The sequence below is a fragment of the Seriola lalandi genome, unplaced genomic scaffold (assembly GCF_002814215.2).
Source record: "Seriola lalandi dorsalis isolate HSWRI2012SDOR001 ecotype SW California unplaced genomic scaffold, Sedor1 jcf7180002054688, whole genome shotgun sequence".
Classification (NCBI taxonomy): Eukaryota; Metazoa; Chordata; class Actinopteri; order Carangiformes; family Carangidae; genus Seriola; species Seriola lalandi.
Window position 1 is genome coordinate 671,997 of NW_019525241.1, and position 12,865 is coordinate 684,861.

The 12,865-nt window shown below is 40.7% G+C and overlaps 1 protein-coding gene across 1 annotated transcript in view; it reads right to left on the bottom strand.

Annotated features, from left to right (window-relative positions):
• Positions 1–799: 799 nt before the first annotated feature.
• LOC111667303 (copine-8-like) overlaps positions 800–12,865 on the bottom strand; it is an 83,815-nt gene continuing 71,749 nt past the window's right edge. Inside the window, exons 17-19 of the mRNA XM_087178426.1 lie at positions 10,997–11,054; positions 10,763–10,836; positions 800–6,538 (exon numbers count right to left, since the gene is read on the bottom strand). Coding sequence (XP_087034552.1) covers positions 6,350–6,538; positions 10,763–10,836; positions 10,997–11,054 — 321 coding nt within the window. The 3' untranslated portion in view covers positions 800–6,349. The remainder of the gene's footprint in view (positions 6,539–10,762; positions 10,837–10,996; positions 11,055–12,865) is intronic.

Genomic DNA, 12,865 nt, shown 5'->3' on the forward strand with positions numbered 1-12,865 from the left:
ACCACACGAGACGCATCATCACGTGTTTGTTATCAAGCCACAAACACGTGAGGAGTGAGCGGGCGGTGCGCTAATTGCGACTTGCATGCACGAGGCGGGCGAAGGCTAATGAAGTTACCATGTAAACAGCAGCTCATATATGGATGGTGGTTAGTGAGCGAGGGTGTTTACAGAGAGTTGGAGGCAGACTGATGAAGTTTGACAGGAAAGTTTGTTACCGGAGAGGGAAAACTTATTCACATTTATACTTCGCTTTAAGTCTCCCAAATTACATGGAAATAAAAAATTACTTGAGTCATTAAAAACCTGCTTGTGTGGAAAGTTTCATCCACTGAATTAAGCTTTAACTGTGCTGAAACAAAGTTGAACTGTGACTTTTGAAAATCAGGAATCTCAGCACCTGCCACAGTACTTGCTGAGTTACTGAGTGTTGATGAAGAACTCCATCAACCCCCAGCAGATTCTACAAATTTGGGGGGGTTTTTTGTGTGTATGTTTGTGTGTAATTGCCTCTTTCAACAGGCGCCAAATAACTGAGAAACAAATATTTTATTTTTTAGGAAAGAGTTGCCACCTCAGCAGGCAGATGACAGATTGGGTCTCGCACCAGGAGTGGGTGGTAAATCAGAGTGATACACAGAAACAGAAACATGTGCCAGTTTCAACACCTCTGATATTGCTAAATGTTACACGGTTCCTGTTTTGCAGTTGCATTCACTGCCTTGCTCAAGGATAGTGTTCCTGTGTCCAGAGGAAAGGAAGAAGAGAAGAGAAGAAAAAAAAACACTGGAGCAAAATGTCCAGCAAATGTGTTTAATATGAATATTTATTTAAAAATCCATAGTTCGATACAGAAATAGTCATCTATTATATGTATTATCAGACAATCAGTACTTCAGTCATGCTTTCTCTGATTAATCACGGTTTCAAAAAAGTACAAGATCATTTTTTTTCCTATAATTGAACCTGTGCAAAGAAAATACACTAGAAAGCAATAGAAACACTGACACAAAATAGAGAACGATTAATTCTTTTAAACAATTCATTTTTCTGAAGAAGGCATCGCACAATTCCAAGAAAATCAGTGAAAGATTTAAGGCCATTTTGTACAGTTAATTTTCATATAGATTTCTATATTTCAAAACACTCAGTTTTTAACAAAAGGAACTGGTGCATCCTTTGTAAAACTGTACATGCAAACATAGTGCACGTTGTTAAGAAGATATGACAAGCATACAATATATTATTTGGATAGCTTTAGTAAACAAAGATCTTATGTGGAACACCTCACATGGTCTATTAAAACTTTCTTATAAAGGTGCCTCACAGGCACACACACACAAAGTATACTTGTATCAAACACATGCGCGCGCGCGCGCGCGCGCGCGCGCGCACACACACACACACACACACACACACACACACACACACACACACACACACAAAAACACACACACACACACTCACAGCTTCATGGGGCTTGGCAAAATTAGTGAACTGTTGCACTATGATTAAAAACAAAAAGTATATTTAAAAATAAAATATATATATATATTTGTGTATTTTTGTCCACCGCAAACATCATACACCTACTACTGTAGCATTAATTGTGTGTTTGTATGGAGGCAAAGAAAAGCCAAAATAATTTAAATTTAATATCACCGACTTCATTTCACTGAAATATTTTACTTTGACACAAACTTATCAAAATTGAATTCCTTTCTAATTTTGAAATTTCAACAATGTTCAACAATATTTTTTGGGTTCAAAAGTTTAAATAGAAAATTAAACTGTTTGGGATCTTCAATCATTTATCTGAAATCTTTCTAGGATCACAGACTGACCGATCATCACCTGATTGATTCCATTCAGGCTCCACTGATTACCTCTGGTAAGCGTTTGTTTACATTTTTCATCTTTGAATTTTGCTATTTGGATTTCTCAAATCCAATTTTAGCAACTTGATTTTTTGACTTAAATTTCTCAAACAAAACAGAATTGAAGCAACCTGAATGTACTTATTCGAATAGCCCTAAAACCCCTAAAAATAAACAAACTTGAAATTAAAAGGGAGAATCCAAGCCACATAAATTTAGACTGATGGAAAATATTTAATTTCAGTATATAAATTCAGCAGAATTTAAATTTCAAATTTGAGTTTTTCGTCATGATTTAATTTTCCAGGTATTCAGTATTTATTCAAGTACTTATGGCTTTTTTTTCTTGCTTCCATACTGGGTCCTTTCCTGGTCGACAAGCGTTGTTGAGGAATTCTGTGAAATGAGCATGTAGAAGTACAAGATGCATTTTCCTACCCTGAAAGGATTTGCTGAAGAACACGTAGCTAGGATCAGGAGGTAGTTTGCCGTTCAAATAGCATGAGCAGGCCATCCTGTCGGCTGTTTGTATGTCCTGGGTTTGAATCCAATTGACAAGAGAAAACATGTCAAGAAAACAAAAGCTTGGAGCAATGTGAAAGGTGAGTAAATTAACTCGGTAGCTTCTGTTAGATAATTTTAGGAAACTTTAGATAAGATATTGCTGTGTAACTGACATTACTTAGTCAGTTTGATAATCAATGCCTGGGGCAACAAAAATAAAACCTAAGTAGTACTAAACTATAGTTTCGCTGCTGAAAAGGTCTTGCTTTTATTTTAATAATTTGGGATTCATGTTAAATTGTGAACAGGGAATAATATCAAAAACTTCCCCACCTCCCCAAAAATTCCCTCTCTGCCCGTCCAATCAGCAACAGCTATGATAAAGCTGACTCTGACCCCTGCCGTGTAGCATCTCTGACCGTTTGGAGGATGAGAGTTTTACAGTATATCTGCTGAGGCAGTAATGAGCTCCTTATTTTGACCTGCAGGGGCTAATGATGTGTCCACCTACGCCATGAACGCAGTGGGTAGCTACGAGAGTGTGACTGCAATCACATCAAAACACACACACACACACAAATACACACACAAATACACTCATACAGTTCACCCCGCCGTATCAGCACTCTGCTACAGTAGCAATACAATGGGAGACTGTGAGTAAAGAAAGACAAACGTGGGAATGTCAAGCAACTAGACAAGGCAGCAATGTAAGATGTGTAAGAAAAAAAAGAAAGAAGAGTGTCACTTTGCATGGTGAGAGTCTCTGGTGTCTTTTTTCTTGTGTTAATGTAGCGATACGACTTTGAGCCACAAGCAAACTTTTCATTTCATAAGAAACATGAGTGTGAGAATGATGTAATCCAAATGCACCCTCTTAACATCTCTTCACAAAAGAAGATGGAGATGAAAAGGAGGAGGCAGGTTTAAGCTCCACAGACTGTATACTATTTTTGTGCCACATTGTGCAATGGAAAAACTGATATATGTAGTAGATGACTTGTTGAGTCATAGTGAGTCATACTGTGATTGATAAATCTCGAGGATAAAAACCAACAGCACGGGTGCATCTATGACTGCAGGACAAGGCATGGATGCATGTGATGCAAAAAAGAAACTTTGTTGGATACGCGAAAAAATCTGGGTAATTTCATCAGCAACGTCTGAAAAACGAGCCAAAACTGCTCAGCATGTTGAGACCTTAGTGCAGGTAAGAGTGATGTCATCAAAAAGACATCAGAGTTGGTTGTTGGTCATGAGCTTTACAATAATTCATACAAAATAAAAAACAGCATAACATTAAATGGAATCTACTTATATTAAGATTTGAATAGTGACTGTATTTATTTGGAGACAAAAATTATTACGTAATAATATATATGGTTATATACTGTATATATAATGTGTAATTTATTTATTTTTCAATAAATGTATTAATTTAGATTATTTATGTAAAACTTTGTATCAGACTCAATAATACTATAGTAATATATACTATAATATATAGTAATTCAATAATGATAGCACTAAATCTGTTCATGTACTCATAGCTGATTAATGACACATACACGGTGTCTGCTGAGTCGTCACTTCAGATACTGTGTGGTTTGACTTGGTAATTAAATGTGTAAAAATGGAGAATCACATCTGCAAACATCTGGTTCACTATAAAAAATGCCTGTCAAAATAAGTTTTGGTATGATGAAGCAAACCATTGTAAGTGTTAATACAACAAACACACTGTAAGCTTATGTAATAACCCTTCACACGTTTTTTGGTGCTGCAATGTATAATTCACTTCCTGTCCAATAAATGTGAAAATGTTCCTGTATTCCCACTTTTTTTTTTTTTAAAGACTTTTTTTAAACATTCCACCTCGTTGTTTTAAAGAAATAGTTGTTTCATACAAACACACTCATATCATTCATAGTATCACTTTCACTACAGCACAAATCCTCTCATTCGTCACTAGAAACGATCATTCGATGTTAAACTGGAAACTTGTCTGATGTTGTCGGCGACTGACAGAAACCACAAAAATCATCCTCTTACATATGATTGGCACATAAAAATACACATCATAAAAACAAACATATAAAAAGCTATATCAAAGGTGCAATTAAAAACTACACAATTAAAGAAAAGAAAATGGAACAAAACAAAAACAAAAAAAAAGCAAACCTAGGGAAAGTGTGTTTTTCTCTGCATTTTTGACCACTGGGCTCTTTTTGCTCAAACAGGTTTCTGTTTGAGAGCAGCTGCTGTCATTTTAAACATGGGGCAGGGATATGGGTGTTTGACGACACAATGAGACGAAACCCCTGGGCACGTGGGCATCCTATTGCCAAGGCAGTTTGGAGGACAGAGACAGAGAGAGAGAGAGAGAGAGAGAGAGAGAGAGAGAGAGATAGAGAGAGAGAGAGAGAGAGAGACAGATAGAGTAGCTATGTTCCCATTCAAAAGGCAATAAATGCTACGCAGAAGTCACGTGATTTGAATCTTCATTATTTTGATTTTAACAAACAAACTGGCTTTTGTCATGTTAAACTGGTGCTAATGATGCCATATTCCATCATTTCCTCTAAAGGCACAACTAATAAATAATGATCATAATGCACACACTGGCTTTTGAAGACAACAGATTCCTCATACAGAGGTTGACATATTTTACATTTCAGAAGCCAAATTATTAAACCTTTAACTGTTATGCAGCCGATCCAGTCATGTGAAATAAAAATAGGTTGTAGTTGCATAAAAAGCATCAACATATTGTATTTCTTTTTTTCATTCTTCTCCTCTATTAAAACTTGCAAAAAAATAAAACATGAAATAAATAGTTGGATGGAAACACAGCTAGTAAAAGTGACAGAGGCATAAAAGAAAGAAAGAGAGAGAGTCAGATAGACAGGAGGAGGGGCTGTAACAGAGAGACAGGTCGACAGACTTCTCAGGCCTGAGAGCAGTGCAGACAGACAGACAGAGAGACAGACAGGGTGAAGTGACAAATGGACGAACAGACAGACACACTCACCCTCCCCCGACAGGCAGACAGATGGACAGATGGGTAGAAGAGGTAGTGCAGGGCCACTAAATGCATGCACTTGACTGAGGCTACACTCATGCAAAAGGTTAATACAAACACTAGAGTACAGTACGGTATGGTACAGCACGGTACGGTACGGTACGGTACAGAAGGGCTACCAGGACCTGCACTGCTGCTACCTGACACAACTGCCAGGGGAGGGAGAGAGAGAGAGAGAGAGAGAGAGAGAGAGAGAGAGAGAGAGAGAGAGAGAGAGAGAGAGCGAGCGAGAGAGAGAGAGAATTACATTAGAGTATTACAAGCTTCATATTGAAACTATGTGTATATAAAAGTATCAACAGTAAAAATCCTTGTTAGCATTTACTGTAAACAATGAGTGAGTTGGAGAGCGAGAGAGAGAGAGAGAGAGAGAGAGAGAGAGAGAGAGAGAGAGAGAGAGAGAGAGAGAGAGAGAGAAAAGAAGTTATACATGTCCAGTTATTTACAGGAGAAGTTAGTGTTCATTTAAGATCAAGTGATTCCTTTGTTTTGTCTGGAGACATTCTCTTTACAACGTCTCTAGGTTAGTTTCCTCCTCCCTCCCTTCCTTCCTTCATCAGGTGGATCAGGCAGATGAGATCATTCCCAGCTTCAATCCAGACTCTCTCCAAAGCCTGTCCAGGTTTTCCAGGCAACAACAACAACAAAAAATCCAGACAGCAACAGGAATGCTTGACAGTGGAAGTAAACAGACTCTCATTGGCTTTTCCTGCCCTTCGAAAAGCGACACTCTCTTGGCCCGACATGCAGCTTCCTGAACACAAGAAAGACCACGTGATCCACGACGACAAGGCATGGAGAGCGGCTTTAAGGAAATGGAAGTATATCGCGCGTTAAGTCAGTTAAGTTGACCCCTTACTCCTAAAACCTTTCTCCGCATCGCTCCTCATATCATGGTTTGGATAGGTTGGCTTGGCGGCGTGTAGGGTGGCGGTGCCGGCGACGGCTTGATCCCACGGGTCCTCATGTAGGAGAGGAACTGGTCGGGGATCTCGGCCAAGACGTCTTTGGCGAGCCGGGCCATGCTCAGGATGTGGTTCCCCGTCCGGTCGATGTAGTCTCTGAATGGGACGAACTAACAGAGAGGAGAGGAAAGAAAGACGAGTTTAAGTTTAAGACATTTTGAAAAGAAGAGATGGGAGACAGAAGTTGAGGAAACAGACTTAGGACAGAAGGCAACTCTTTGTGTTTATCAGTAATCTCCAAGTTTTAGCATGTCTGTCTAACTAGCTTACTTCCTACGTCTCAAACTTAGCTTTGCATTCAAGGTCAGGGAACATATCGTTACTATGTTTTGTGAGGTAACAGGATACATTTAACCCTATTCACAACCAGCACAGGACAGAAGCTGGTCCTGGTGGATCAGTGTTGCACTACTGTGTCAAAATGTGAGCTAACGTTAGCGGCTCTGTTCTGGATTGAAGTTTCCACTCCAGCAAACTCATTACCTTGTCCGACTAACCTCACCCTCAAAGCCTATTCCCCTGTAACGTTATGGGCGAAACATACCCCAGCAGCAACCTCAGAGGCTGACATCTTTACAGCCTGGTATCTACAGCTGATTTCATCCTTCACGACAACTGGACAGGGGGTGAATTTTTAATACAACTCACCCGTTTACATTTTTATCAAGCCTTAAAGTTCTGCATAATTGAGGGCGTGGCCCTACTCTTTGTATTAGCTGGGAGTTCGGCGGAGTCAGGTGCTGGCAAGGTGGCGCCGACGGAACAGCTGATTCTGAGCTTAAAAACCGCTTTTCAGAAACCAACGGGTGACGTCAGGGGAGGCTACGTCCATCTTTATTTACAGTCTATGAACATACCATTTGAAAATACGAACAATGATGCGGATCCAACTGTTTGCTTGCCCAAGTACATAAGCAGCAAAGGGGTTAAAGAACAGTCTTGTAATCTTATGATACTGGGGCTAACTAACTTCACTCTGCAACACTAGAACCATGTTCTTTCTCTACTTTCATGTTTTCTACTTACTTCAGCAGGTGAGGATGACGACTTTGCAGCTTTAGCCTCAGTCTTTTACCACAATCTCATGTACTTTGCCATCAAGAGAATACTTCTGACCCCTTTTTACAGAGCTCCGCTTTTAAAATGAGTCAGGTGGAAACATGAGGACCCATTGTTTCAAAAATAACTACGAATTTCGAGTGGTAAATCTGCCACCATTATCCCTGTAAAATTGTACCACACCAGATTGGAAACCTTTACGGGTGCAGCAACAGTGACTAAGGGTGGAGGCGATTAGGGGACGGTCAGATGAGAGGAGTAGCAATGAAGGGAGAGACAGTTGGTTTTATAAAGAAAGGGAAAATGAGGAAAGTCACAGAGAGGAGGATTGCATAAAATAGAGCAGATGGAGTAGAGATGGAGTGACAGGGGTGCGAGGAACGAGGTTGAAATGTATCGGAGGAAAAAAATTGGAAAGAGTGATGAAAAGAAAATAACTTTAAAGAAAGAATTCAAATTATATCACTAAACCCATCCTAGTTTCATGTAAGTGGAAGATGTGCTTCTGAACTGTAAGATTATTTTAGTGTTATTTTACCTCAGTCTATATCACATTCATAACTGAGACGCTGCAGATTCGTCCTGTGTTCTGAAATCAAACTCATAATTCTGGTTGTCAGGCGCGAATTGGTGAAAACTTTCTAGTAATCAAGCGTTGGATCAAAACCTGATCCCTGAGGTGACTGATATGAGCAGCACATGGAGATAGAAAGGAATGTGCACATTTGTGATATGTTTTTACTGAGAATATTAGGTAGTAAAATCTGTTGATGCTATTTGGGGGCAGCTGGCATGTGAAACTGAGCAAAGGAGACGGGCCAGAGAGCCAGCAGCTACATACCAAGCCCCTCGTTAGCTCCGGCAAATGGGATCCAATATTAGGCTGGAAATATACAGATTCAAATGGGGGGATCGGCATTGCTCATTTTCACAACAAGCAAATTCAAGAACTGGTTGATAACAAGTCTGAAACCCAACTGAACCGTTTGCCATTTGTCTGACAGGCATAAAAGGAGAGCACCAAAAGTAGGGATGCAACAATCTGACATGTGATTCCAGTTCCAGGGACTCAGTTATTCCTGATACCAATGTCCTCTTTTCTCACAAATGTCAACTCTAAACACCTCACTGCCTGGAACTCATTGGGATCATTTTTACGTAATGTAAGGTAAGACCAGGGATTGCTGTGGTTCTAAAAATCAGTGGCCCAAGTCTGATTTAATGAGCGTAACTGACGTTCTTTACACCCCGTCTGAACATCTCAGACTTGCAGAAAAAAAAAAAAAAAAAGATATTTCAGTTATTTTAGCCGCTATTGCAATTGCTATACGAGTCATGATTTTAGTGGCAATAGTCATTTTTGCATTTCATTTTGACTGAAAAAAATGAAACGTAAGAGATAAGACTGAAGTTATTATATGAATATTTCTTTGAAATAACTGCATCAGATGTATAGTATGTGTGTATCTCCAATAATCATATCATAATAAATGTCTTTGTTGGCACAACATACGCTCTCTTCACCCTCAGCAGGGTTTTTATCATACAATGAGCTACAAACCGTTGTTGGAAGGTCAGTTCTCACAGAACTCTTGGACACATGTTCTTGGCTTCTTTAACTATCCGGCTGTCGCAACTCATTATTTACATCTCGAGACCGTTGCCTCCTTCACAATCCTAATCCACCTGCTGATTTAATAAATGCTTGCATATCGTGTCGCAGACCTTTCACAGGTTATCAGCTCTTAATACGGATGATAATGCTTAACTAAATGAGGATGCATACGAGGACGTCTCCGTTTCATTTACTTAACGAGATGTTGTCACCTACAGTCACAGAATCGCACGGGAGGCCAATTTGTGCTGGAAACGCTCGCTGTAAAATGTAAACCTCACCATGTCACTCTGGGTTATTAGCTTGCTGATAATGAGAGCCTGTAGGCAGAGCTGGTGTAATGTTCCAGTACTGAAACTGAAGTTTTGCTCCATCTCCGGGTTTTTTTTTTTCTGCACAGAGTGGCTGTGGCTGTGTGTGTGTGTGTGTGTGCGTGTGCGTGCACTTCAGCTTGTTAAAAAGCCAGTTAACGAGTGTGTCTCGCTCACCCACGTGGGATGAGGGAGCAAGATATGACAGCGGCAGTATAAAGGTCACGGAGGAGAAAAACGTGACTTCGCCGTAGCAGCACAACAAAACAAACGGCTCACTCTGGATGTTTGCATTTCCTCTCTTTGTCTTGATGCCAGGGAATCACAGAAATACGTAATGAACTATACTTAGTGTCGTTTTGTGTTTATAAGTTCCTTCATGTCCAGTGAGTAGGGACCAATCTCATCTCCCCAACTCTACACGGCAAAAGTAAAGGTTGTCCTCTGATGTGGCTCTTTGGTGAACAAAGTCTCATCTTTTGACTTTTCTCTGTAGCGCTTCACAGGTCTCCTCTAACTGACTGACTGACTGACTGACTGACTGACTGACTGAAGACCTCACACTGCCCTGTGGGCCTTTACAGCCAGGGGGCCGGGGGGGTCAAAGCTGACGGAGTCTGTTCAAACACTTTAATGAGAAAGTGAGACAGAGAAACAGACATTGGGCAGACTCCTCACAGTAACTGAGCAGCATGTCATTATATGCGTCGGTCTTGCCATATGTGATCTGGCGTAGCACGGGGTCGAGGCGGCCAGGTGTCTGTCTGCGTGGACAGCCACTTACCTTTAAAAAATACAGTGACAATGCTTCACTCTAACCCTTCTGCACCTCTAAATGAATCCTCTCTGTTGTGACTGTGGGGGAAAATATCTCCCTGACTGTCTGTTTATCATTTTGAGTTTTGATACTTTTGCCAAAATGACACTTAGATCAAGATGAATGACCGCAGTATTATTATTTTTTTTTTACCAAGGCTGGATTACGAGTCGGTCAAAGTGGACAACTGCCCCGGGGGCTCCAGACCGCCAGGGCCCCCAAAAAACTCCAGGCGTGTGTGCCAACTGTGAGAGTTGAATACATTTACTAAATGAATGTGTTTATGGAGCAAGAACAGGGGCAGTTGTGAAAAACTGTAAATATTACACAGAGCAAAGGGGAAAAGAAGGGGATTAATAAGAGCCCTGTGACTAATGTTTGCCCCGGGGCAGCTAGTGATGTTAATTCAGCCATGCTTCATATGATAAAAAGTGATGATGAAGAATCTCGGGCGCCCTCGTGGCAGAGCTCATGTATAATCTTGGATGTGGTTTCAGTTTTGATTTCTGTCAAAACAATCAGGGGTGTGTACCTGAACGATGTCTCTCTCAGCGTATCTTCCTCTGGATGAGATTCGGACTTCATCGCCGTCCAACTCAATCATGGCTGAGGAGGAGAAAAAGGATAGAAAAAGAACGTTGAGGAGGATGGACGGGGGGGGGGGAGTAAATGCAAACCTCGTATGTGTGCATTATTTCTCACTGCGCTGGAGGACCAACAAGTCAATCATTACTCTCAAAAAAATCACAAGATCTTGTTGACTTACCGTCAAACTCTGCAGGCCCGACCCCCACAATGATGATTGACATTGGCAGACAGGCGGCCTGCAGGAGAGGGGAGGGGAGGAGCAATAAATATTTGATACTTTTCAAAAATTTAACATTTCTTTTTATGAATAAAAAACAGTGTTTCTTCTCATGCGGGTCATTAGCGGGGCTGAGCTGCAAAAGTGCTACCGGTGCAGGCCTGTCTCCATCAGTGGTAAAAACGGCGTTCACAGATCATGTTGCATTTCTTGTCTTGTCAACACGTATAATACATATAATATGTGTAAGCACGCGTGTGACTCTTTGATGTGTGTGTTTTCTGCAGCACCTCCCGCAGTGCTGAGTGGGTCGAGACATCACAGTGAATAATATTAGAGACGGGAGAATCAACAACACGATGCCCCACTCACTGACAGCTTACAAATGACATGTGTTTGTGTTGTGTGTGTGTGTGTGTGTGGGTGTTTGTGTATGTGTTTGTGTTGTGTGTGTGTGTGTGTGTGTGTGTGTGTATTAGAAGGAGAGGGCCAGTGGTGTGTGTTCAGAGTATTTGAGTAATGTGTTGACCTCAGGCGGCTGAGCAATAGATGATCTTATCAAAAGATCCCATTTATTTTTTGCTCCCCTGGGTGCAGGTCCTCTTTACGTCTCTACTGCCCTTTGCTCCTTTTTTTTTTTTTTTTTTTTTTTTTTTTTTTGCTGTACACTCATCTCTGCCACCTCTTTCCCTCCCTCTTTTCTCTCCTAGCCTCCTTCCCTCCCTCCTCTCAGCCTCCTCTCCTTTCCTCCTCTACTTTCAAAGGCATGAGATGGATCAGCGCCTTCACAAAAACGATTGTTGTTCACTGTTCATTTTGTTTGTATTCTACACGGCGCTGTGGCTTCCCTCTGGAGCCTGCTGTGACTTGACAGTGATGGAGAGGACGGACAGAGGGTGAATAACATGCTGTCAAAACTGAGAATGGCACAGAAAATACAAAAATGAAAACAGCAGTAAAGGTTCCCCAGTATATAAAGTGAATATCAAACAATAGAAATGCTCATTTTAATTAACTCCCCCCTTACGTTCATGTATACGCTGAGATTTCTGAACCGCATGGATCTGGCAGACTAACATGATTTGTTTGTTAGGCCTTTTATTAATGGAGTCGTTTCATAGTCAATACATTTAGAAGCTGACAGAGACACAGTTTCGCTCTAATGTAATTAGTCCTCTGGCCATGACAGCTCTGCTCATTTGCATATATTTAAGCAATCGCTGAAGTATGCACTAAAAAGCAATAGACACTACTGCATCATTACAGCATCAATTGCAAATGTTTTCCATGATTAATCCTTTTTTTTATGTTGAATGACATGTGATCCATCCACCCTCGCCAGCCCACTCGTTTCTCTTGTGCCGCTATGCAAAAGCAAATTTAACTTCACAGTTGTTGATGCATAAGAAAGCAGTCTTTCGGATACAATTTACATATATAATAGATGCTAACTAAATAAGCAGCTATCTTAATGGCAGCATTTCTCTTTTCATTCATTCATTCTACTTTGATTTAATGTTCTGAGCTTTTGCATCTATCTTTTTTCTTTTGTTTTGTGAGGCACACTTGTATTTTTTTTGTATCAAAAGTGCTATTTAAATAAAGTTTTATTAGTGAGAGATTGCTGTATCGGGTGCTTGGACCCCAGTATTCTTGCTTGCAAGTCGAGTTATCATTAGTGCCCCGGGTGCTCAGCTCCGAGGCACTCCTCTACAGCTAGAATAGCTGAGAGGAGTGCCTCGGGGCACTCCTCTCCCTTATTATTCTTCCGCCAAATTTCGGCGCGTAACTCGTCCCGCAGCTTTGAGAAAACCCCGGTAATATATACAT